Raw genomic sequence first — 26,796 nt, 5'->3', positions numbered from 1 at the left:
TCATCAAAAAAAGCAGGGGTGCATATGCCAAGTGGACATCTGATACCCCTCAAATTGAGGCTACTAAGGTATTTACAACAGAGTTACCCTCTACCATTCATGAAATTATGCCTGCTTAGGGAAACCGAGTAGGACAGCACAACTAAGAAGCAGACATACACAGATCTCTGGTTCTCCTGGATGAAATTCCAGCTGCTGCCATATTACCAAGCCCTGGTGGAGCAGTTGACAAGACGTTATCCGGTACCGGTTGGCTGTTACTTCTCTTCTCTTCACGGACGCTGTGCGTGACTTCAGCATCTGGAAACCAAATGAAATGGTTGAGCTGTGAGTAATTTGCATTATGTAAACCACACAGGCATAGCCCTCAGATGCTCAGCAGCTAGGAAATTATCACTTGGAGAAGGATATACCAGGTAGCAATCTGAGAACCCTAAAATTGGGGCCAGGAAAGATATTACAACAACACTAGATTCTTTCCTCATGACACTGTGCATGCATATAGAAACCAAGTAGGACAGTATATCGAGTGAACAAACATACACTGATCCCTGGTACTTATGGATGAAACACCAGCTGCTCCCATATTAATAAGTGCTGGGGGAATATTTGAGAAGACATTATTGGGTTCTGCTTCAGCATTTTTAATCTTCTCCTCGTGGACGTTGTGAGTGATGGTAGAATCTGGATAGACAATGAAGACGTTAAGTTTTGAGTTAAGGGCATTATGTCAGCCCACAGGTATATCCCCCTGATGATCAGTTTCTAGACAACGATTTCAAAAAGCCAGAGAGGATATGCCAGATGGGCATCTGAGAACACTCAAATGTGCTCACGATATATAATACAACAAAATCACTTTCTCCTATTCAGGACACTAGTCATACCTATGAAAACCAGGTAGGATAGTACAAATGAATAAGCAAACATACACTGATCCCTGGTGATCATGGCTCGCAGACCAGCTGTGGCCAAAAATGTAAGTGTTTGTAGAACAGTCAACAAGTCCTTATTAGATGTTGGTTGCTTATTTTCCAGCTCCTCTTCACGGACATTTTGAGTGACGGTAGCATCTGAAAACCAAATGAAGAGGTTGAGCTGTGAAGTAAATACATCATGTGAACTGCACAGTTATATCCCTCTGATGGTCAGTTTCTAGGTAATCATCAAAAAAAGCAGGGGTGTATATGCCAAGTGGACATCTGATAACCCTCAAATTGAGGCTACTAAGGTATTTACAACAGAGTTACCCTCTACCATTCATGAAATTATGCCTGCTTAGGGAAACCGAGTAGGACAGCACAACTAAGAAGCAGACATACACAGATCTCTGGTCCTCCTGGATGAAATTCCAGCTGCTGCCATATTACCAAGCCCTGGTGGAGCAGTTGACAAGACGTTATCCGGTACCGGTTGGCTGTTACTTCTCTTCTCTTCACGGACGCTGTGCGTGACTGCAGCATCTGGAAACCAAATGAAATGGTTGAGCTGTGAGTAATTTGCATTATGTAAACCACACAGGCATAGCCCTCAGATGCTCAGCAGCTAGGACATTATCACTTGGAGAAGAATATACCAGGTAGCAACCTGAGATCCCTAAAATTGAGGCCAGGAAAGATAGTACAACAACACTAGATTCTGTCCTCATGACACTATGCATGCATATAGAAACCAAGTAGGACAGTATATTGAGTGAACAAACATACACTGATCCCTGGTACTCATGGATGAAACACCAGCTGCTCCCATATTAATAAGTGCTGGGGGAATAGTTGAGAAGACATTATTGGGTTCTGCTTCAGCATTTTTAATCTTCTCCTCGTGGACGTTGTGAGTGATGGTAGAATCTGGAAAGACAATGAAGACGTTAAGTTTTGAGTTAAGGGCATTATTTCAGCCCACAGGTATATCCCCCTGATGATCAGTTTCTAGACAACTATTTCAAAAAGTCAGAGAGGATATGCCAGATGGGCATCTGAGAACACTCAAATGTGCTCACGAAATATAATACAACAAAGTCACTTTCTCCTATTCAGGACACTAGTCATACCTATGAAAACAAGGTAGGATAGTACAAAGGAATAAGCAAACATACACTGATCCCTGGTGCTCATGGCTGGCAGAACAGCTTTGGCCAAAAATGTAAGTGTTTGTAGAACAGTCAACAAGTCGTTATTAGATGTTGGTTGCTTATTTTCCAGCTCCTCTTCACGGACATTTTGAGTGACGGTAGCATCTGAAAGAAAACCAAATGAAGAGGTTGAGCTGTGAAGTAAATACATCATGTGAACTGCACAGGTATATCCCTCTGATGATCAGTTTCAAGGTAATCATCAAAAAAAGCAGGGGTGCATATGCCAAGTGGACATCTGATAACCCTCAAATTGAGGCTACTAAGGTATTTACAACAGAGTTACCCTCTACCATTCATGAATGTATGCCTGCTTAGGGAAACCGAGTAGGACAGCACAACTAAGAAGCAGACATACACAGATCTCTGGTCCTCGTGGATGAAATTCCAGCTGCTGCCATATTACCAAGACCTGGTGGAGCAGTTGACAAGACGTTATCAGGTGCTAGTTGGCCATTATTTATCTTCTCTTTACGGACATTGTGAGTGACTGCAGCATCTGGAAACCAAACAAAGTGGTTTTGCTGTGAGGTAAGTGCATTATGTCAACTACATAGGTATACCACTCTGATGGGTAGTATCTAGGAAATTATGTCATACAGAAGAAAGATATACCAGCTAGTAATCTGAGAACCCTAAAATTGAGGCCAGGAAAGACAGTAAAACAACACTACATTCTTTCCTGCTTACAGTATGCAAGCATGTGGAAACCAAGTAGGACAGTGCACTGAGTGAACAAACTTACACTGATCCCTGGTCTTCATGGATGAAACACCCGCTGCTGCCATATTAATATGTGTAGGGGAAACAGTTGGGAAGACTTTATTGGGTGCTCCTTCAGCATTTTTTATCCTTGCCTCCTGGACAGTGTGAGTGATGGTAGCATCTGGAAACAAAATGAAAAGGTTTAGATTTGAATTAAGTGCATTATCTAAACCCCACAGGTATATCAGCCTGATGCTCAGTTTCTAGAAAACTATTTCATAAAATCAGAAATGATATGCCAGATGGCCATCTGAGAACACTCAAATGCAGCTCATGAAAGATAATACAACAAAATCACCTTCTCCCATTCAGGACACTAGGCATGCCTATGAAAACAAAGCAGGATAGTCCAAATGAATAAGCAAACATACACTGATCCCTGGCGCTCATGGCTGGGAGACCAGCTGTTGCCAAATAAGGAAGTCCTTGGAGAACAGTTGACAAGACGTTACTAGGTGTTGGTTGCTTATTTTCGGTCTTTTCTTTGCAGACATTTTGAGTGACGGTTGCACCTGAAAACCAAAGGAAGAGGTTGAGCTGTGAGCTAAGTACATTATGTCAACCCCAGAGGTATATCCCTATGATCCTCACTTTCTAGGAAATTATCAAAGAAACCAGGGTAGGGTATGCCACGTGGCTATCTCATACCCCTCAAAGTGAGGCTAGGAAAGTACATACAACAAAATTAACTTGTAGCATTCATAAAACTATGCCTCCTTAGGGAAACCAAGTAGGACAGTACAACTAAGAAGCGGACCTACACAGACCTGTGGTTTTCATGGATGAATTTCCGGCTGCTACCATATTACCAAGACCTGGTGGAGCAGCTGACAACACGTTGTCAGGTGCTAGTTGGATGTTATTTATCTTTGCTTCACGGATATTGTGAGTGACTGCAGCATCTGGAAACCAACAGAAATGGCTGGGCTGTGAGGTAAGTGCATTTTGTGAATGGCACAGGCATATCCCTCTGATGCTCAGTATCTAGGAAATTATCTCATAAAGAAGAAGGACATACCAAGTAGCAGTCTGAGAAGCTTAAGATTGAGGCCAGGAAAGATAGTACAAAAACTACATTCTCCCCTCATGACACTATGCACGCATATGGAAACCTAGTAGGATTGTAAACCAATTGCACAAAGGTACACTGATCCCTGGTGCTCATGGATGACACAACAGCTGCTGCCATATTAATAAGTGCTGGGGAACTAGCTGGGAAGGTTTCATTGAGTGCTGCTTGGGCATTTTTAATCTTCCCTCACAAACATTGTGAGTGATCGCAGCATATGGAAATGAAATGAAGGGGTTCAGTGTTCAGGTATGGGCATTATGTTAACCCCACAGGTATATCCTCCTGGTGGTCACTTTCTAGAAAACTATTTCATAAAGCCAGAGAGGATAGGAAAACTATTTCATAAAGCCAGCAGGGGTGAATATGCTAAATGTACATATGATGCCCCTCAAATTGAGGCTTGGAAATTATAGACAACAAAATTAATTTGTAGCATTCATCAAACTATGCCTGGTTAGGGACACAAAGTAGGACAGTACAACTAAGAAGTAGACAAACACACACCTCTGGTCCTCGTGGATGAAGTTCCAGCTGCTGCCATATTACCAAGCCCTGGTGGAGCAGTTGACAAGATGGTGTCAAGTGCTCGTTGGCCGTTATTTATCTTCGCTTCATGGACATTGTGAGTAACCGCAGCATCTGGAAACCAAATGAAGTGGTTGAGCTGTGCGTTATGTGCATTATGGCAACCGCACAGGCATACCCCTCTGATGTTCAGTAATGAGGAAATTATCTCAAAGAAAAAGAAGGACATACAAAGTAGCAATCTGAGAACCGTAAAATTGAGGCTAGTAAGGATAGTACAACAACACTGTATTCTTCCCTCATGACACTACACATGCATATAGAAAACAAGTAGGACAGCACGCCAAGTGAGCAAACTTACACTGATCCCTGGTACTCATGGATGAAACACCTGCTGCTGCCATATTAACACGTGCTGGTGGAATAACTGAGAAAAGATTATTGGGTGCTGTTTGTGCATTTTTAATCTTCTCCTCACGGACATTGTGAGTGATGGCAGAATCTGGAAATGAAATCAGGAGGTTCAGTTTTGAGTTATGTGTGCTATGTCAACTCTACAGGCATATCCTCCTGATACTCAGTTTCTAGAAAACTATTTCATAAAGCTGAAGAGGATATGCCAGATGGCGATCTGAGAACACTCAAATGCAGCTCACAGAACACAATACAACAAAATCACCTTCTCCCGTTCAGGACACTAGGCATGCCTATGAAAACCAAGTAGGATAGTCCGAATGAATAATCAAACATACACTGATCCCTGGTGCTCATGGCTGGGAGATCAGCTGTTGCCAAATAAGGAAGTCCTTGGAGAACAGTTGACAAGACGTTATTAAGTGTTGGTTCATTATTTTCCATCTTCTCTTTGCAGACATTTTGAGTGACGGTAGCATCTGAAACCCAAATGAAGAGGTTGAGCTGTGAGGTAAGTACAGTATGTCAACCCCAGAAGTACATCCGTCTGATCCTCAGTTTCCTGGAAATTATGAAAGAAACCAGTTTAGGATATGCCACGTGGCTATCTGATCCCCCTCAAATTGATGCTAGGAAACTATATACAACAAAATTAACTGGTAGCATTCATCAAACAATGCCTCCATAGGGAATCCAAGTACGATGGTCCAACTAAAAAGCAGACATACATAGATCTCTGGTCCTCGTGGATGAAATTCCAGCTGCTGCCAAATTACCAAGCCCTGGTGGAGCAGTTGACAAGACGTTATCAGGTGCTAGTTGACCATTATTTATCTTCGCTTCACGGACGTTGTGAGTGACCGCAGCATCTGGAAACCAAATGAAGTCGTTGAGCTGTGTGTTTCATGCATTATGTCAACCGTACAGGCATACCGCTCGTATGGTCGGTATCGAGGAAATGATCTCATAAAGAAGAAGGACATACCAACTAGCAGTCTGAGAACCGTAAAGTTGAGGCCAGTAAAGATAGTACAACAACAGTGTATTCTTTTCTCATGGCACTACGCATGCATATAGAAACCAAGTAGGACAGCACGCCAAGTGAACAAACGTACACTGATCCCTGGTACTCATGGATGAAACACCCGCTGCTGCCATATTAATACGTGCTGGTGGAATAGCTGAGAAGACATTATTGGGTGCCGTTTGGGCATTTTTAATCTTCTCCTCATGGACATTGTGAGTGATGGTAGAATCTGGAAATGAAATCAGGAGGTTCAGTTTTGAGTTATGTGTACTATGTCAATTCTACATGTATATCCTCCTGATATTCAGTTTCTAGAAAACTATTTCATAAAGCTGAAGAGGATATGCCAGATGGCGATCTGAGAACACTCAAATGCAGCTCACAGAAGATAATACAACAAAATCACCTTCTCCCGTTCAGGACACTAGGCATGCCTATGAAAACCAAGTAGGATAGTCCAAATGAATAAGCAAACATACACTGATCCCTGGTGCTCATGGCTGGGAGACCAGCTGTTGCCAAATATGGAAGTCCTTGCAGAACAGTTGACAAGACGTTATTAGGTGTTGGTTGGTTATTTTCCATCTTCTCTTTGCGGACATTTTGAGTGATGGTAGCATCTGAAAACAAATGAAGAGGTTGAGCTGTGAAGTTAGTACATTATGTCAGCCCCAGAGGTATTTCTGTCTGATCCTCAGTTTCTAGAAAATTATCAAAGACAGCAAAGTTGCATATGCCATGTGGCTATCTGATACCCCTCAAATTGACGCTAGGAACATGTATACGACAAAATGAACTTGTAGCTTTCATTGATCTATGCTTCCTTAGAGAAATCAAGTCGGACGGTACGACAAAGAAGCAGACCTACACAGACCTGTGTTCCTCGTGGATGAAATTCCAGCTGTTGCCGTATTACCAAGACCTGGTGGAGCAGCTGACAAGACATTGTCAGGTGCTAGTTGGCCGTTATTTATCTTGGCTTCACGGACATTGTGAGTGACGGCAGCATCTGGAAACCAAGAGAAATGACTGGGCTGTGAGGGAAGTGCATTATGTCAACCACAGCATACCCCTCTGATGCTCAGTATCCAGGAAATTATCTCATAAAGAAGAAGGACATACCAAGTAGCACTCTGAGAACCTTAAGATTAAGGCCAGGAAAGATAGTACAACAAAACTACATTCTTCCCTCATGACACTATGCACGCATATGGAAACCTAGTAGGATAGTAAACCAATTGCACAAAGGTACACTGATCCCTGGTGCTCATGGATGACACAACAGCTGCTGCCATATTAATAAGTGCTGGGGGACTAGCTGGGAAGGTTTCATTGGGTACTGCTTGGGCATTTTTAATCTTCTTCTCACAGACATTGTGAGAGATCATACCATCTGGAAATGAAATGAAGGGGTTCAGTTTTGAGTTACGTGCATTATGTTAAACCCACTGGTACATCCTCCTGATGCTCACTTTTTAGAAAATTATTTCAGAAATCCAGAGAGGATATGCCAGGTGGCGATCTGAGAACACTCAAATGCAGCTCATGAAAGACAATACAACAAAATCACCTTCTCCCATTCAGGACACTAAGCATGCCTATGAAAACCAGGTAGGATAGTCTAAATGAATAAGCAAACATACACTGATCCCTGGTGCTCATGGCTGGGAGACCAGCTGTTGCCAAATAAGGAAGTCCTTGGAGAACAGTTGACAAGGCCTTATTAGGTGTTGGTTGGTCATTTTCCATCTTCTCTTTGCAGACATTTTGAGTGATGGTAGCATCTGAAAACCAAATGAAGAGGTTGAGCTTTGATGGAAGTGCAGTGTGTCAACCCCAGAGGTATATCCCTCTGATCCTCACTTTCTAGGAAATTATCAAAGAGTCCAGGGGTTGATATGCCACGTGGCCATCTGATACCCCTCAAATTGATGCTAGTAAACTATATCCAACAAAATTAACTTGTAGCATTCATCAAACAATGCCTCCTTAGAGAAACCAAATAGCACAGTACAACTAAGAAGCAGACGTACACAGATCTCTGGTCCTCTTAGATGAAAGTCCAGCTGCTGCCATATTACCAAGACCTGGTGGAGCAGTTGACAAGAGGTTTTCAGGTGCTGATTGGCCGTTATTTATCTTCTCTTCTAGGATTTTATGAGTCACTGCAGCATCTGAAAACCAAGTGAAGTGGTTGAGCTGTGAGGTAAGTGCATTATGTCAACCCCACTGGTATGATATCCCTCTGATGCTCAGTTTCAAGGAAATTATCAAAGAAAGCATGGGTGAATATGCCAAGTGCACATCAGATACCCCTCGAATTGAGGTGAGGAACGTATATAGAACAAAATTGGCTTGTAGCATTCATCAAACAATGCCCCTTAGAGAAACCAAGTAGGACGGTACAACTAAGAAGCAGACATACACAGATCTCTGGTCCTCGTGGATGAAATTCCAGCTGCTGCCAAATTACCAAGCCCTGGTGGAGCAGCTGATAAGACGTTATCAGGTGCTGGTTGGCGGTTATTTATCTTCTCTTCACGGACATTCTGAGTGACTGCAGCATCTGGAAACCAAAGGAAGTGGTTGAGCTGTGAGGTAAGTGCTTATGTCAACGCCACATGTATGTCCTTCTGACAATGAGTTTTTAAGAAATTGTTCCATCACACAAGAGGCTGTATCAGGTGGCGATCTGAGACCCTTCAAGTTTAGGTCGGAAAAGATAATACAACCAAAGCACCTTTTTCCCTGCATGATACTGCATGTTTATGGAAACCAAGTAGCACAACGGAGTTAGTAAATAAACATGCAGAGATCCCTGGTACTCGGGGGTTGAATACCTGCTTCTGTGAAATTCCTAAGCCCTGCTGTAATAGTTGACAAGAATTCATGAGGTGCTGTTTTGTCACTTTTTATCTTTTCTTCACAGACATGTTGAGCAATGGTAAAACCTGCAAACCACATGAAGAGTTTCAGCTGGGAGCTAAGTGCATTATATCAGCCCTATAGGTCTATCTCTCTGACGCTCAGTTTCTAGGAAATTATCTAATAAAGCAGGGGAGGATATGCCAGGTGGCCCTGTGAGAACCCTCCAATTGATCCCACCAAAGTATATGCTATAAAACCACTTTGTACCTTTCATGAAATATGCAATCATATGGAAACCAGTGATGACACTACAACTAATTAAGAGACATACACAGATCCCTGGTACTCATGCATGGAAGAGCAGCTGCTACCATATGACCAAGCAGTGGTGGAACAGGTAACATGAGATTACCAGTTTGGGATGGGCCATTTTCCATCTTCTCTTCATGTACATTGTGAGAGATGGTACCATCTGGAAACCAAAGGAAGATTTTGAGCTTGAAGTAAGTGAATTACGTCAATGCCACCAGTATATCCCATTGATGATCAGATCCTAGGAAATAATACCATAAAGCAAAAGAACACATCAAATAATGATCTGCAGCTCCTCAAATTGAGGCCAAGGAGGACAATTCACAAAACAACCTTCTTCCCTTCATGGCACTATGCCTGCATATGGAAACCAAGGAGGACAGTACAAGTAAAAAATGAACATACACAGATCCCTGGTACTCATTGCTGGAATACCAGCTCCTGCCATATTAATAAACCATGCTAGAATATTTGGCCAGACGTTATCCTGTTGCGGTTGGTCATTTTCCATCCTCTGTTCATGGACATTGTGACTGACGGTGGCATCTGGAAAACAAATGAAGAGGTCAAGATAGGAGTAGGTGCATTATGCCGCCCCCACAGGTATATCCCTGTGATGCTCAGCTCCTGAGAAATTTTTGCACAAATCAAGATGACATGAGCGGCATCTGGGACCCCTCAAACTGATATCAAGAAAGATAATACAACAAGATCTCCATCTCCCCTTCCTGACAATATACATGCATATGGAAACAAAGTAGGAAAATCCAACTAAAAAGTGAACATACACAGACCATCGGTACTCATGGCTGGAATAGCAGCTCCTGCCACATTAGTAAGTCCTATTGGAGCAGTTGATGAGATGTTGCCATGTTGGTGTTCGCCCTTTTCCATCTTCTCCTTAAGGACATTATAAGTCTTGGTAGCATCTGGAAACCAAATGAAGAGATGTGAGTAAGTGTATTATGGTAACTCCACAGGTATATCTGTGCTCAGTTTCTAGGAAATTATCTCATAAACCAGAGGATATACCAGGTTGCCATCTGAGACCCCTGAAATTGAGGCCTGGAAACATAGTATAACACAACCACCTCCTACCTTTTTTGACACTATACATGCATATGGAAACAAAGTAGGACAGTAATACTAACACACAAACTTACCCAGATCCCTGGTACTCATGGATGAAATACCAGTGCCTGCCATATTAATAAGTCGTGGTGGACGTGTCAACAACACGTTGTCAGGTGCTGGTTGGACATATCCCATCTTCTGTTCATGGACGCTGTGAGTGATGGTAGCCTCTGGAAATCAAAGGAAGAGGTTGAGCTGTGAGGTAAGTGCATTAGGCCAAACCATAAGTATATCCCTCTGATGCTCACTTTCCATGAAATTATTTCATAAAGCAGGAGGATATATAAGGTGGTGTATATATCTGGGGCCCCTCAGATTTAGTTCAGAAAATATAATACAACAAAACCACCTGCTTCCCTTCAGAAGGTACTACCAATGCTTGTGAAGAGCAAGTAGGACAGTACAACTTATAAGCGGACATATAGCGATCTCTGGGACTCATGGCCGGAATAGCAGTTGCTACCATATTACAAAGCCCTGTGGAATCAGTTGACAAGACGTTACCAGGTTGGGGCTGGCCATTTTTCATTCTCTCTTCATTGATATTGTGAGTGACGGTAGCATCTGGAAACCAAATGAAGAGTTCAAGCTCTGAGGAAAGTGCATTATGTCAACCCCACAGGTATATCCCTCTGGTGGTCAGTTTCTATGAAGTTAACCCATAAAGCAGGACATATCAGGTGGAAAATGAGACCCCAGAAATTCAGACCAGAAACAATAATAAAACAAAACCACCGTTTTCCCTCCATGTCATTGCATGCATACGGAAACCCAGTAGGACAGTATAACTAGTAAACAAACATACGCTGATCCCCAGTACTCAGGGGTGGAATACCAGCCCCTGCGAAATTTATAAACCCTTCTATAACACTTGACAAGAATCTATCAGGTGCCATTTGTTCATTTTCTATCTTCTCTTCACAGACATTCTGAGGAACAGTAGAATCTGGAAACCAAAGGAAAAGGTTGAGCTGTGATGTAAATGCATTATGTCAGTCCCACAGGTGTATCCCTCTGATGCTCAGTTTCTACGAAATTATCTAAGAGACAGGGTAGGATATGGCTGGGCACGGTGGCTCACGTCTGTAATCCCAGCACTTTGGAAGGCTGAGGCGGGTGGATCTCGAGGTCAAGAGATCAAGACCATCCTGGCCGACACGGTGAAACCCTGTCTCTACTAAAAATACAAATATTAGCTGGGCGTGGTGGTGCATGCCTGTTATCCCAGCTACTCAGGAGGCTGAGGCAGGAGAATCACTTGAACCCGGGAGGTGGAGATTGCAGCGACCGAGATAGCATCACTGCGCTACTGCCTGGGCGAGAGAGTGAAAATCAGTTTTGAAAGAAAAAAAGAAAAAAAAGAGAGATAAAAGAGGAAGGAAGGACGGAAGGACGGACGGATGGAAGGATGATATGCGGCCATCTGAGACCCCTCAAATTGAGAGTAGGAAAGAAAATACAAGAATACTGACTTCTACCATTCATGCACATATGCATGTTAGGGAAACCAAGTATTCAGTACTACTAATTAAAAGACATACACAGATCCCTGATACTCATGGATGGAATACCAGCTGCAGTCATATGACCAAGGCATAGTGGAACAGTTGACAAGACTTTATCAGTTTGGGGTTGGCCATTTTCCATCTTCTGTTCATGGACATTTTGAGTGACAGTAGCATATGAAAACCAAACAAAGAGGTTGAGCTGTGAGGTAAGTGCATTATGACAACCTCACTGGTATATCACTCTGATCTTCACTTTCTAGGAAATTATCTGATAAAGCAGGAGCAGACATCATATAATGATTCGAGTTCCATCAAATTGAGGTTGGGAAAGATAAGTCACCAAAACGACCTTCTCCTCTCCATGACATTACGCATGCATATGGAATCCTAGTAGGATACTACATCTAATAAACAAACATACACACATCTCTGGTATTCATCACTAGAATACCAGATCCTGTCATATAAATGAGCTGTGACCGAACATTTGACAAGACACTATCTGGTTGCAGTTGACCATTTTCCATCCTTTCCTCAGGGATATTGTGATTGACGGTAGTAGGTGGAAACCAAGTGAAGAGGTTGAGCTCTGAAGTAAGTGCATTATGTCAACCCCACAGGAATATCCCTCTGATGCTCAGTTTCTAGAAAATTATCTAAAAAATCAGGAGAGAATATGCCAGGTGGCCATCTGATATCCCCCAAATGGAGGCTAGTAAAGAATATGAAACAAAACCACCTTCTACCGTTCATGAAAATATGCCTGCTTATGGAAATCAGGTAGGATAGTACAATAAAGAAGCAGACATACACAGATCTCTGGTCCTCGTGGATGAAATTCTAGGGGCTGCCAAATTACCAAGACCTGGTGGAGCAGTTAAAAACACAGTATGAAGTGCTGGTTGGCCGTTATTCATCTTCTCTTCATGGACGTTGTGAGTCACTGCAGCATCTGGAAACCAAATGAAGTGGTTGAGCTGTGTGTTTCATGCATTATGTCAACCGCACAGGCATACCGCTCGGATGCTCAATATCGAGGAAATTATCTCATAAAGAAGAAGGACATACCAAGTAGCAGTCTGAGAACCGTAAATTTGAGGCCAGTAAAGATAGTACAACAACACTGTATTCTTTTCTCATGACACTACGCATGCATATGGAAACCAAGTAGGACAGCACGCCAAGTGAACAAACGTACACTGATCCCTGGTACTCATGGATGAAACACCCGCTGCTGCCGTATTAATACGTGCTGGTGGAATAGCTGAGAAGACATTATTGGGTGCCGTTTGGGCATTTTTAATCTTCTCCTCATGGACATTGTGAGTGGTGGTAGAATCTGGAAATGAAATCAGGAGGTTCAGATTTGAGTTATGTGTACTGTCAACTCTACATGTATATCCTCCTGATACTCAGTTTCTAGAAAACTATTTCATAAAGCTGAAGAGGATGTGCCAGATGGCGATCTGAGAACACTCAAATGCATCTCACAGAAGATAATACAACAAAATCACCTTCTCCCATTCAGGACACTAGGCATGCCTATTAAAACCAAGTAGGATAGTCCAAATGAATAAGCAAACATACACTGATCCCTGGTGCTTATGGCTGGGAGACCAGCTGTTGCCAAATATGGAAGTCCTTGCAGAACAGTTGACAAGACGTTATTAGGTGTTGGTTGGTTGTTTTCCATCTTCTCTTTGCGGACATTTTGAGTGATGTTAGCATCTGAAAACAAATGAAGAGGTTGAGCTGTGAAGTAAGTCCATTATGTCAACCCCAGAGGTATTTCTGTCTGATCCTCAGTTTCTAGAAAATTATCAAAGATAGCAAAGTTGCATATGCCATGTGGCTATCTGATACCCCTCAAATTGACGCTAGGAACATGTATACAACAAAATGAACTTGTAGCTTTCATTGATCTAGGCTTCCTTAGAGAAATCAAGTCAGACGGTATGACAAAGAAGCAGACCTACACAAACCTGTGTTCCTTGTGGATGAAATTCCAGCTGTTGCCGTATTACCAAGACCTGGTGGAGCAGCTGACAAGACATTGTCAGGTGCTAGTTGGCCGTTATTTATCTTGGCTTCACGGACATTGTGAGTGACTGCAGCATCTGGAAACCAAGAGAAATGACTGGGCTGTGAGGGAAGTGCATTATGTCAACCACAGCATACCCCTCTGATGCTCAGTATCCAGGAAATTATCTCATAAAGAAGAAAGACATACCAAGTAGCACTCTGAGAACCTTAAGATTAAGGCCAGGAAAGATAGTACAGCAAAACTACATTCTTCCCTCATGACACTATGCACGCATAAGGAAACCTAGTAGGATAGTAAACCAATTGCACAAAGGTACACTGATCCCTGGTGCTCATGGATGACACAACAGCTGCTGCCATATTAATAAGTGCTGGGGGACTAGCTGGAAAGGTTTTATCGGGTACTGCTTGGGCATTTTTAATCTTCTTCTCACAGACATTGTGAGAGATCATACCATCTGGAAATGAAATGAAGGGGTTCAGTTTTGAGTTACGTGCATTATGTTAAACCCACTGGTATATCCTCCTGATGCTCACTTTCTAGAAAATTATTCCAGAAATCCAGAGAGGATATGCCAGGTGGCGATCTGAGAACACTCAAATGCAGCTCACGAAAGACAATACAACAAAATCACCTTCTCCCATTCAGGACACTAAGCATGCCTATGAAAACCAGGTAGGATAGTCCAAATGAATAAGCAAACATACACTGATCCCTGGTGCTCATGGCTGGGAGACCAGCTGTTTCCAAATAAGGAAGTCCTTGGAGAACAGTTGACAAGACCTTATTAGGTGTTGGTTGGTTATTTTCCATCTTCTCTTTGCAGACATTTTGAGTGATGGTAGCATCTGAAAACCAAATGAAGAGGTTGAGCTTTGATGGAAGTGCAGTGTGTCAACCCCAGAGGTATATCCCTCTGATCCTCACTTTCTAGGAAATTATCAAAGGATCCAAGGGTTGATATGCCACGTGGCCATCTGATACCCCTCAAATTGATGCTAGTAAACTATATCCAACAAAATTAACTTGTAGCATTCATCAAACAATGCCTCCTTAGGGAAACCAAGTAGGACAGTACAATTAAGACGCAGACGTACACAGATCTCTGGTCCTCGTAGATGAAAGTCCAGTTGCTGTCATATTACCAAGACCTGGTGGAGCAGTTGACAAGAGGTTATCAGGTGCTGATTGGCCGTTATTTATCGTCTCTTCAAGGATTTTATGAGTGACTGCAGCATCTGAAAACCAAGTGAAGTGGTTGAGCTGTGAGGTAAGTGCATTATGTCAACCCCACTGGTATGATATCCCTCTGATGCTCAATTTCAAGGAAATTATCACAGAAAGCATGGGTGAATATGCCAAGTGCACATCAGATACCCCTCGAATTGAGGTGAGGAACGTATATAGAACAAAATTGACTTGTAGCATTCATCAAACAATGCCCCTTAAAGAAACCAAGTAGGACGGTACAACTAAGAAGCAGACATACACAGATCTCTGGTCCCCGTGGATGAAACTCCAGCTGCTGCCAAATTACCAAGTCCTGGTAGAGCCGTTGACAAGACGTTATCAGGTGCTGGTAGGCGGTTATTTATCTTCTCTTCACAGACGTTGCGAGTGACCGCAGCATCTGGAACCCAAATGAAGTGGTTTAGCTGTGTGTTTCATGCATTATGTCAACCACACAGTCATACCGCTCGGATGCTCAGTATCGAGGAAATGATCTCATAAAGAAGAAGGACATACCAAGTAGCAGTCTGAAAACCGTAAAGTTGAGGCCAGTAAAGATAGTACAACAACAGTGTATTCTTTTCTCATGGCACTACGCATGCATATAGAAACCAGGTAGGACAGTACGCCAAGTGAGCAAACGTACACTGATCCCTGGTACTCATGGATGAAACACCCACTGCTGCCATATTAATACGTGCTGGTGGAATAGCTGAGAAGACATTATTGGGTGCCGTTTGGGCATTTTTAATCTTCTCCTCACGGACATTGTGAGTGATGGTAGAATCTGGAAATGAAATCAGGAAGCTCAGTTTTGAGTCATGTGTACTATGTCAACTCTACAGGCATATCCTCCTGATACTCAGTTTCTAGAAAACTATTTCATAAAGCTGAAGAGGATATGCCAGATGGCGATCTGAGAACATTCAAATGCAGCTCATGAATGAGAATACAACAAAATCAGCTTCTCCCATTCAGGACACTAGGCATGCCTATGAAAACGAAGTAGGATAGTATAAATGAATAAGCAAACATACACCGATCCCTGGTGCTCATGGCTGGGAGACCTGCTGTTGCCAAATAAGGATGTTCTGGTAGAACAGTTGACAAGACGTTATTAGGTGTTGGTTGCATATTTCTCATCTTCTCTTTTTGGACATTTTGAGTGACAGTAGCACCTGAAAACCAAATGAAGAGGTTGAGCTGTGAGGTAAGTGCATTATGTCAACCCCACTGGTATAATATCCCTCTGATGCTCACTTTCAAGGAAATTATCAAAGAAAGCATGGGTGAATATGCCAAGTGCACATCAGATACCCCTTGATTTGAGGTGAGGAACGTATATAGAACAAAATTGACTTGTAGCATTCATCAAACAATGCCCCTTAGGGAAACCAAGTAGGACAGTACAACTAAGAAGCAGACATACACAGATCTCTGGTCCTCGTGGATGAAATTCCAGCTGCCAAATTACCAAGCCCTGGTGGAGCAACTGATAAGACGTTATCAGGTGCTGATTGGCGGTGATTTATCTTCTCTTCACGGACGTTGTGAGTGAATGCAGCATCTGGAAATCAAAGGAAGTGGTTGAGCTGTGAGGTAAGTGCTTATGTCACTGCCACATGTATGTTTTTCTGACAATGAGATTTAAGAAATTGTTGCATCACACAAGAGGCTGTATCAGGTGGCGATCTGAGACCCTTCAAGTTTAGGTCGGAAAAGATAATACAACCAAAGCACCTTTTTCCCTGCATGATACTGCATGTTTATGGAAACCAAGTAGCACAACGTAGTTAGTAAATAAACATGCAGAGATCCCTGGTATTCGGGGGTTGAATACCTGCTTCTGTGAAATTCCTAAGCCCTGCTGTAATAGTTGACAAGAATTCATGAGGTGTTGTTTTGTCACTTTTTATCTTTTCTTCACAGACATTTTGAGCAATGGTAAAACCTGCAAACCACATGAAGAGTTTCAGCTGTGAGCTAAGTGCATTATATCAGCCCTATAGGTCTATCTCTCTGACGCTCAGTTTCTAGGAAATTATCTAATAAAGCAGGGGAGGATATGCCAGGTGGCCCTGTGAGAACCCTCCAATTGATCCCAGGAAAGTATATGCTATAAAACCACCTTCTACCTTTCATGAAATATGCAATCATATGGAAACCAGTGATGACACTGCAACTAATTAAGAGACATACACAGATCCCTGGTACTCATGCATGGAAGAGCAGCTGCTACCATAAGACCAAGCAGTGGTGGAACAGGGGACATGATATTACCAGTTTGGGATGGGCCATTTTCCATCTTCTCTTCATGTACATTGTGAGAGATGGTACCATCTGGAAACCAAAGGAAGATTTTGAGCTTGAATTAAGTGAATTACGTCAATGCCACTGACGATCAGTTCCTAGGAAATTATCCCATAAAGCAAAAGAACACATCAAATGATGATCTGCGGCTCCTCAAATTGAGGCCAAGGAAGACAATTCACAAAACAAGCTTCTTCCCTTCATGGCACTATGCCTGCATATGGAAACCAAGGAGGACAGTACAAGTAAAAAATGAACATACACAGATCCCTGGTACTCATTGCTGGAATACCAGCTCCTGCCATATTACTAAACCATGCTAGAATATTTAGCCAGACGTTATCCTGTTGTGGTTGGTCATTTTCCATCCTCTGTTCATGGACATTGTGACTGACGGTGGCATCTGGAAAACAAATGAAGAGGTCAAGATAGGAGTAGGTGCATTATGCCGCCCCCACAGGTATATCCCTCTGATGCTCAGCTCCTGAGAAATTTTTGCACAAATCAAGATGACATGAGCGGCATCTGGGACCCCTCAAACTCATATCAAGAAAGATAATACAACAAGATCTCCATCTCCGCTTCCTGACAATATAAATGCATATGGAAACAAAGTAGGAAAATCCAACTAAAAAGTGAACATACACAGACCATCGGTACTCATGGCTGGAATAGCAGCTCCTGCCACATTAGTAAGTCCTATTGGAGCAGTTGATGAGATGTTGCCATGTTGGGGTTCGCCCTTTTCCATCTTCTCCTTAAGGACATTATAAGTTTTGGTAGCATCTGGAAACCAAATGAAGAGCTGTGAGTAAGTGTATTATGGTAACCCCACAGGTATATCTGTGCTCAGTTTCTAGAAAATTATCTCATAAACCAGAGGATATACCAGGTTGCCATCTGAGACCCCTGAAATTGAGGCCTGGAAACATAGTATAACACAACCACCTCCTACCTTTTTTGACACTATACATGCATATGGAAACCAAGTGGGACAATAATACTAACAAACAAACTTACCCAGATCCCTGGTACTCATGGATGAAATACCAGTGGCTGCCATATTAATAAGTCCTGGCTGAAGAGTCAACAACACGTTGTCAGGTGCTGGTTGGACATATCCCATCTTCTGTTCATGGACGCTGTGAGTGATTGTACCGTCTGGAAATCAAAGAAAGAGGTTGAGCTGTGAGGTAAGTGCATTAGGCCAAACCATAATTATATCCCTCTGATGCTCACTTTCCATAAAATTATTTCATAAAGCAGGAGGATATATAAGGTGGTGTATATATCTGGGACCACTCAGATTTAGTTCAGAAAATATAATACAAGAAAGCCACCTGCTTCCCTTCAGAAGGCACTACGCATGCTTGTGAAAAGCAAGTAGGACAGTACAACTTATAAGCGGACATATAGCGATCTCTGGGACTCATGGCCGGAATAGCAGTTGCTATCATATTACAAAGCCCTGTAAAATCAGTTGACAAGACGTTACCATGTTGGGGCTGGCCATTTTTCATTCTCTCTTCATTGATATTGTGAGTGACGGTAGCATCTGGAAACCAAATGAAGAGTTCAAGCTCTGAGGAAAGTGCATTATGTCAACCCCACAGGTATATCCCTCTGGTGGTCAGTTTCTATGACATTAACCCATAAAGCAGGACATATCAGGTGGAAAATGAGACCCGAGAAATTCAGAACAGAAACAATAATAAAAGAAAACCACCATTTTCCCTGCATGTCATTGCACGCATACGGAAACCCAGTAGGACATTATAACTAGTAAACAAACATACGCTGATCCCCAGTACTCAGGGGTGGAATACCAGCCCCTGCGAAATTTATAAGCCCTTCTATAACACTTGACAAGAATCTATCAGGTGCCATTTGTTCATTTTCTATCTTCTCTTCACAGACATTCTGAGGAACAGTAGAATCTGGAAACCAAAGGAAAAGGTTGAGCTGTGATGTAAATGCATTATGTCAGTCCCACAGGTGTATCCCTCTGATGCTCAGTTTCTACGAAATTATCTAAGAAACAGGGTAGGATATGGCTGGGCACGGTGGCTCACGTCTGTAATCCCAGCACTTTGGAAGGCTGAGGCGGGTGAATCTCGAGGTCAAGAGATCAAGACCATCCTGGCCGACACGGTGAAACCCTGTCTCTACTAAAAATACAAATATTAGCTGGGCGTGGTGGTGCATGCCTGTTATCCCAGCTACTCAGGAGGCTGAGGCCGGAGAATCACTTGAACCCGGGAGGTGGAGATTGCAGCGACCGAGATAGCATCACTGCGCTCCAGCCTGGGCGAGAGAGTGAGAATCAGTTTTGAAAGAAAAAAAAGAAAAAACAGAGAGAGAGAGAGAAAGAAAAAAAGGGAGATAAAAGAGGAAGGAAGGAAGGAAGGACGGACGGATATACGGATGATATGCGGCCATCTGAGACCCCTCAAATTGAGAGTAGGAAAGAAAATACAACAAAACCGACTTCTACCATTCATGAACATATGCATGTTAGGGAAACCAACTATTCAGTACTACTAATTAAAAGACATACACAGATCCCTGATACTCATGGATGGAATACAAGCTGCAGTCATATGACCAAGGCATAGTGGAACAGTTGACAAGACTTTATCAGTTTGGGGTTGGCCATTTTCCATCTTCTGTTCATGGACATTTTGAGTGACAGTAGCATCTGAAAACCAAACAAAGAGGTTGAGCTGTGAGGTAAGTGCATTATGACAACCTCACTGGTATATCCCTCTGATCTTCACTTTCTAGGAAATTATCTGATAAAGCAGGAGCAGACATCATATAATGATTCGAGTTCCATCAAATTGAGGTTGGGAAAGATAATTCACCAAAACCACATTCTCCTCTTCATGACATTACGCATGAATATGGAATCCTAGTAGGATACTACATCTAATAAACAAACATACACACATCTCTGGTACTCATCACTAGAATACCAGCTCCTGTCATATAAATCAGCTGTGGCCGAACATTTCACAAGACACTATCTGGTTGCAGTTGACCATTTTCCATCCTTTCTTCACGGATATTGTGATTGACGGTAGTATGTGGAAACCAAGTGAAGAGGTTGAGCTCTGAAGTAAGTGCATTATGTCAACCCCACAGGAATATCCCTCTGATGCTCAGTTTCTAGAAAATTATCTAAAAAATCAGGAGAGAATATGCCAGGTGGCCATGTGATATCCCCCAAATGGAGTCTAGGAAAGAATATGCAACAAAACCACCTTCTACCGTTCATGAAAATATGCCTGCTTATGGAAATCAGGTAGGATAGTACAATAAAGAAGCAGACATACACAGATCTCTGGTCCTCGTGGATGAAATTCTAGGGGCTGCCAAATTACCAAGACCTGGTGGAGCAGTTGAAAAGACAGTATGAGGTGCTGGTTGGCCGTTATTCATCTTCTCTTCATGGATGTTGTGAGTCACTGCAGCATCTGGAAACCAAATGAAGTGGTTGAGCTGTGTGTTATGTGCATTACGTCAACTGCACAGGCATACCCCTCGGATGCTCAGTATCTAGGAAATTATCTCATGAAGGAGGAGGACATACCAGTTAGCAATCTCAGAACCCTAAAATTGAGGCCAGAAAAGACAATAAAACAAAATTACCATCTTCCCTCATGACGCCATGAATGTATACGGAAACCAAATAGGACAGTACAACAAGTGAACAAACTTACACTGATCGCCGAAACCCAGGGATGAAATACCAGCTGCTACCATATTAATAAGCGCTGATGGAACAGTTGGAAAGACATTATCGGGTGTTGGTTGGCCATTTTTAACCTTTTCTTCACAGACATTGTTAGTGACGCTAGCATCTGGAATCCAAATGAAGAGGCTCAGGTGCAAGATAGGTGTGTTTTGTCCCATCATCCCGGTGAGACAGCTATGTATGAATCCGTTTCTATGGAATTATTCATTTCACGAAACAGAAGGACTTACCACATGGAAACATATATCAGGTCAGATTACACAATAAAACTACGTATGTATCTCTTGGCATAACGATGGTATGTAGTAAGTACGACAGTAGAATAAACATTCACAGATTTCTTGCACTCATCATTTTGTATCATCTTGCTGCCCTTTACAATTCTCACTTGATATCGCTTTTATAGTTCACCTATACATGCCATGCTGTGCGCAGCAGGAAAGCCAGACTAAGTGAGGCCTTGTTAACTTGCCTCCTATCTACCTCATATAATCTGAGAAAATAGAGGTGGCTATTGGAGTTGAACACTCTTATCTCCACTCCATCGTCACACATCTCTAGTTTTTACGTGATTCTACAGATCCTCCCCTTTTGTCTGGAAAAGTAACATTCTTTTTACTCCAGGTCTGTCACCTCTTTCATTTATTCATTGTCTGTGGCAGGCGGCATGCCAGGAGCTGGGGATCAGCAGTAAAGAGGACGGAGAGCAACGGTCCCTGCCTTTGTGGGACTCATATCCCCATGGGGCAGTCACACAGGACATACACAATGAGCAAATGAAACAAGTAGCATTGGGCTGGTGTCGGGGAAGTAGTCCACAGGCCTGAGGGAGACAGCAGCAGAGGGAGCCTCAGGGGCTCTGGCTCCTTGTGCAGAGCCATCTGAAGAAGTGCCATTGGACAGGGCTTGGAGGAAAAAGCAGAGCCTTCTGTGGAGAGGCAGAGGGAGAGTTCCAGACTGCGGTGAGGCCAAGGGTAGGGGCTGGAGTGGGAATGGACTGGGCACTACAGGGTGTTAGACAGAGGCAAACAGAGCCAGGAGGAAATGGATGGGACCCTTGTTAGGAGAGGGAGAGTTGAGGATGGGGTTTTAGGAGGGAAATGGCATGCTGACCTAATTTTCTAGCCACAGGGTTAGAGAGTATGCTACAGATGAGGGAAGATTAGAAACAGAGCTAAGAAGATGTTGTACTACCTTGGTCAGCGATCACGGCAGTGTGCACTGGAGGGATAGAGGGAAATGGTGGGATGCAGAGTTTATACTGGGCATTGACTGCTGAACTTGATAAGAGATTGGAAATGAGAGAATAATAAAAGAATCATAAGAGAAATCATAAGTGACTTTAAGTATTTTGGGGTGACCTACTAAGTAAAAGTATACCAGGCATGTGCAGGAGGGGTTAGGCAACCGACTACGGGAGCAGAATGCTGCCAACTCTTCCTGATTCTGGTTCAGTGACCTTATGTCGACAGCTTGAACTAGGCCATGGTGGGATTATTTGTACCGTGGACAGCTGAAAACTCTAAAATCAGGACTTCTGAATCCCCCATACCTGTGAACAGCTGCTTGTTACACCTTTGTGGATGTTTCACCTAATGGACAGTGTCTTTAACTGAAACAGTGAAGGCTGCCAGTAAAGTATTTTTGGAGAGAGGGAGGTCAGAAATTTGAACTTGGAGAGCTGGTTGAAATGTAGATGCCTGTTAGACACCCTATAGAGATACAACACGTGTAGTTGTTTATGAGTTTGGATTTCAGGAGCAAGTCGTAGCCTAGAAGTTTAATGGTGACAGTTCTTGTAGTGTGAATCATTTAAAATTCTAAGACAGCATGACATCACCTAAGGAGATAGGATATTGAAGAGAAGAGAGGATAAGATCAAGTTTTGGCGCCCTGAAATATTTAGAGGTGGGAAGGAAGAGGAGAAAAACAAAAAAGGAGAAGGAAAATGAGCCCGTAGTAACAGAGTAAGAAATCCAGGTGTCTGGGGACCCAAGAAGTTTTCCGTGCAGGAGGGCGTAAACAACTGTGTCACATGCTGCTGAGGAATTGATGTCAAAGTGCAGCAAACATGGCGACCTCGATGGCACTATTTTCATTGGAGTAGACTAAGAAGAAGCCATACTGCACTGGGTTAGAGAGGAGTGTGTGGACAGGCGGAAAGTGAGCAGACCTGTCCCCTTGTTGTGCCCACCACCTCCTTCTGCCTCAGGAACCTGCTTTATTCATCTCACGCTTGCAGCAACTGCAAATTGTTGCACCTAATTAGAACCTTGCCCTTCCACTTGCAAATGTGCTCATATCTGTTCATCCTTCAAGGACAAGACCACAAATGTCCTTTGACAGGATTGAAGCCCAAAGATTGGATTCCCCCTCAGCTTCCTGTTGGTGTAACCACAGGGACGTACCCTGCCTTGTCGTAGAATAATAGCGTCTCTTGGATTTTCTGGAACGACTCCTTTTCCTTCGATGCCTTCTTGCAGCCTGATTTACTTTGTCACTCCTCATTTGCTGAAAAACATCAGTGAACATATTGCATTAAAGACAAATACAACCATTGCAAAGTCACAGTCTTCATATGCATACACAGCCATGCATTTATATCATTAAGTTTTAGCCAAAGGTCAAAGATTCATCATCACACACGATGCTCACAGAAGAGGCAAGCCAACTATAATGTAGTTTCAGTGAAACAAGCGAAGGCAAAATACAAGGTGTTATCCAAAGTCAAAAATGGTACAGTCACGATTAATCGGAGTGCTTGGGGAATGAGTGGCTTTCATCAACCAAGGCAAGAAACATGCTTATCTCTCTAATGTAGTACACATAATTGTCTCTCAGCCCTTGTTAGGGGACAAAAAAAAGCAAATACCGTTTTTATTTTTTAGTTGTTGAAAGTTACTTATTAACAAATACTGATTAATACATTATTAGATAATATACGTAGACAGTGAAAGGTAGCATCGATTGAAAAGGTAAATTTTCCCACCTCCAAGCTTATGGTGACTCAAATATGTTCATTTTGGAGCCAGGCAGGGGCAGGAGGTGCTTTGAAATATTGGTGGTAAATAAGACATGAAATTGAAGGATATACTAGGTTAACTAAAAGGTCCTGCCATCAAAAGATAACCCGAGCATATGCTCCTGCCTACTAAAAAAGTACAATTTGGCACTATTTCTACTGAAAGTATATAAAAAAATTGAAAAGGAGGGACTCCTACTACATTTTAGGAGACCAGCATCATCCGGATACCAAAATCTGGCAGCGATACAGCAACAACAAACACTTCAGGCTGGTGTTCCTGATGAACAATGACACAAAAATCCTTAATAAAATCCTGGCCAACTGAATCGAGCAGCACATCAAAAAACTTATCTACCATGATGAAGTTGGCTTCATTGCCAGGACTCAAGGTCAGTTCAGAATAGGTAAATCAATAAATGTAATTCATCACATAAATAGAACTAAAGGCGAAAACCACATGATTATCTCAATGGATGCAGAAAAGGCCTTTGATAAAATTCAACATCCCATTATATTAAAAGCTCTCGGGCCGGGCGCGGTGGCTCAAGCCTGTAATCCCAGCACTTTGGGAGGCCGAGGCGGGGGGATCACGAGGTTAAGAGATCGAGACCATCCTGGTCAACATGGTGAAACCCCGTCTCTAATTAAAATACAAAAAATTAGCTGGGCATGGTAGCACGTGCCTGTAATCCCAGGTACTCGGGAGGCTGAGGGAGGAGAATTGCCTGAACCCAGGAGGTGGAGGTTGTGGTGAGCCGAGATTGTGCCATTGCACTCCAACCTGGGTAACAAGAGCGAAACTCCGTCTCAAAAAAAAAAAAAGCTCTAAAGAAACCAGGTATTGAATGAATACATCTCAAGACAGTAAGAGTCATATATGACAAACTCACAGCCAATATCATATCGAATGGGAAAAAGCTGGAAGCATTCCTCTTGATACTTGCACAAGACAAGGATGCCCTCCCTCACCAGTCCTCTCCAACATAGTATCAGACGTTCTGGCCAGGGCAATCAGGCAAGACAAAGAAAGAAAGGCTATTCAAATAGGGAAAGAGGACATGAAGTTATCTTTGTTTGCAGATGACATGGCCCCATATATAGAAAATACCATCATCTCAGTCCAAAAGTTTCTGAAGAGGATAAGCAACTTCAGCAAACTCTCATGATATAAAATCCATGCGCAAAAATTGCTAGCATCCCTGTATACGAAAAAAAGGCAAGCAGAGAGCCAAATCATGAATGAACTCCCATTCACAATTGCTACAAAAAGAATAAAATACTTATGATTACAGCTAACAAGGGAAGTGAAGGACTTCCTCAGAGGGAACTTCAAACCACTGCTCAAAGAAATCAAATGGAAAAACACTCCATGCTCACGGATAGGAAGAATGAATATCGTGAAAATGGCCATACTGCCCAAAGTAATTGAGAGATTCAATGCTATTCCCATTAAACTACCATGGACATTCTTCACAGAAGTAGAAGAAACTCTTTTAAATTTCATATGGATCCCCCGCAAAAAAGCCACAATCGCCAAGACAATCCTAAGCAAAAGGGAGAAAGCTGGAGGCATCATGCTGCCTAACTTCAAACTATACCGTGGGGCAACAGTAACCAAGACGGCATGGTACTGGTAGAGAAACAGATACATGGACCAATGGACCAGATTAGAGAACGTGGAAGTAAGATCACACAATGATAAACATCTGATCTTGACAAACCTGACAAAAATAAGCAATGGAGACAGGATTCCCTATTTAATTAATGATACTGGGAGAATTGGCTAGCCATATACAAAAATTGAAACTGGGCCCCTTCCTTACAACTTATACAAAAATTAACGGAAGATGGATTAAATACTTAAATGTAACATCCAAAACTATAAAAACCCTATAAGAAAATCAAGGCAATATTATTCAGGACATAAGTTCGGCCAAAGATTTCATGACAAAAATGCCAAAAGCCATGGCAACAAAATAAAATCTGACAAATGGTATCTAATGAAACTAAAAGCCTTCTGCAGAGCAAAATGAACAATAATCAGAGTGAACAGACAACCTACAGAATGGGAGAAAACTTCTGCAATCTGTCTATCTGACAAAGGTCTAATATCCAGAGTCTACAAGAAACTTAAACACATTTACAAAAGAAAACTAAACAACCCCATTAAAAAGTATGCAAAGGACGTGAACAGACACTTCTCAAAAGAAGATATTCATGCGGCCAACAAACATATGAAGAAAAGCTCAACATCACTGATCATTAGAGAAATGCAAATCAAAACCATAATAAGATACCATGGCACACTAGTCAGAATGGCGATTATTAAAACGTCAAAAAACTAGAGATGCTGGCAAGGTTGCGGAGAAAAAGGAACATATATATATTTGGAAAAGCTAAGACAATATTTAAGAAAAAGAACTAAGTTTGTAGACATACACTACTAAACACGAGATTTACTATAAAGGTAGAGTAATTGAAACAGTATGGTATTGGAGCAATGACAGACAAATACACTAAAGGTAGAGGACATGGAGGCCAGAAAGGATCTAGAAATGGAAAACAGCTAGATTTACCACAGATGAGTGGAAAGACTAGTGCTTTTAAAAAATGCACTTCATAAATGCAGGGAAAATACTAACTTGGACTCTTACCCCATCCCACTCCAGAAAAA

The 26,796-nt window shown here is 42.4% G+C and overlaps 2 protein-coding genes across 13 annotated transcripts in view; both read right to left on the bottom strand.

Annotated features, from left to right (window-relative positions):
- Positions 1 to 34: 34 nt before the first annotated feature.
- On the bottom strand, positions 35 to 2,435 carry LOC144581114 (uncharacterized). Its single transcript, XM_078363470.1, has 6 exons — positions 2,096 to 2,435; positions 1,707 to 1,847; positions 1,323 to 1,463; positions 933 to 1,073; positions 544 to 684; positions 35 to 300 (listed from the first exon to the last, which is right to left on the bottom strand). The coding sequence occupies exons 1-6, from the start codon at positions 2,283 to 2,285 to the stop codon at positions 143 to 145; spliced, it is 912 nt and encodes a 303-aa protein (XP_078219596.1). The 5' UTR covers positions 2,286 to 2,435; the 3' UTR covers positions 35 to 142.
- The window catches only part of LOC144576489 (uncharacterized), a 26,722-nt gene continuing 2,273 nt past the window's right edge, over positions 2,348 to 26,796 (bottom strand). For 2 of the 12 annotated variants that reach the window (XM_078363446.1, XM_078363447.1), the window contains 24 exons: positions 23,506 to 23,608; positions 20,676 to 21,203; positions 19,413 to 20,038; positions 19,137 to 19,277; positions 18,836 to 18,895; positions 10,278 to 10,418; positions 9,903 to 10,043; positions 9,520 to 9,660; positions 9,215 to 9,274; positions 8,775 to 8,885; positions 8,360 to 8,500; positions 7,968 to 8,108; positions 7,578 to 7,718; positions 6,809 to 6,943; positions 6,414 to 6,554; positions 6,023 to 6,163; positions 5,636 to 5,776; positions 5,246 to 5,386; positions 4,855 to 4,995; positions 4,473 to 4,607; positions 3,664 to 3,798; positions 3,268 to 3,408; positions 2,877 to 3,017; positions 2,456 to 2,630 (listed from right to left, as the gene is read on the bottom strand). In XM_078363446.1, coding sequence (XP_078219572.1) covers positions 2,473 to 2,630; positions 2,877 to 3,017; positions 3,268 to 3,408; positions 3,664 to 3,798; positions 4,473 to 4,607; positions 4,855 to 4,995; positions 5,246 to 5,386; positions 5,636 to 5,776; positions 6,023 to 6,163; positions 6,414 to 6,554; positions 6,809 to 6,943; positions 7,578 to 7,718; positions 7,968 to 8,108; positions 8,360 to 8,500; positions 8,775 to 8,885; positions 9,215 to 9,274; positions 9,520 to 9,660; positions 9,903 to 10,043; positions 10,278 to 10,418; positions 18,836 to 18,895; positions 19,137 to 19,277; positions 19,413 to 19,545 — 2,901 coding nt within the window. In that variant the 5' untranslated portion in view covers positions 19,546 to 20,038; positions 20,676 to 21,203; positions 23,506 to 23,608 and the 3' untranslated portion in view covers positions 2,456 to 2,472. Of the gene's footprint in view, positions 2,631 to 2,876; positions 3,018 to 3,267; positions 3,409 to 3,663; positions 3,799 to 4,472; positions 4,608 to 4,854; positions 4,996 to 5,245; positions 5,387 to 5,635; positions 5,777 to 6,022; positions 6,164 to 6,413; positions 6,555 to 6,808; positions 6,944 to 7,577; positions 7,719 to 7,967; positions 8,109 to 8,359; positions 8,501 to 8,774; positions 8,886 to 9,214; positions 9,275 to 9,519; positions 9,661 to 9,902; positions 10,044 to 10,277; positions 10,419 to 10,752; positions 11,195 to 11,789; positions 12,524 to 18,835; positions 18,896 to 19,136; positions 20,039 to 20,675; positions 21,204 to 23,505; positions 23,609 to 26,796 lie in introns of those variants that run through there. The other 10 variants (XM_078363451.1, XM_078363453.1, XM_078363450.1 and 7 more) reach the window with 9 other exon arrangements.

This window comes from Callithrix jacchus, chromosome X (genome assembly GCF_049354715.1).
Source record: "Callithrix jacchus isolate 240 chromosome X, calJac240_pri, whole genome shotgun sequence".
Taxonomy (NCBI): Eukaryota; Metazoa; Chordata; class Mammalia; order Primates; family Cebidae; genus Callithrix; species Callithrix jacchus.
Note: the sequence above shows the minus strand (reverse complement) of the source record. Positions and strands in the feature narration are given on the sequence as shown.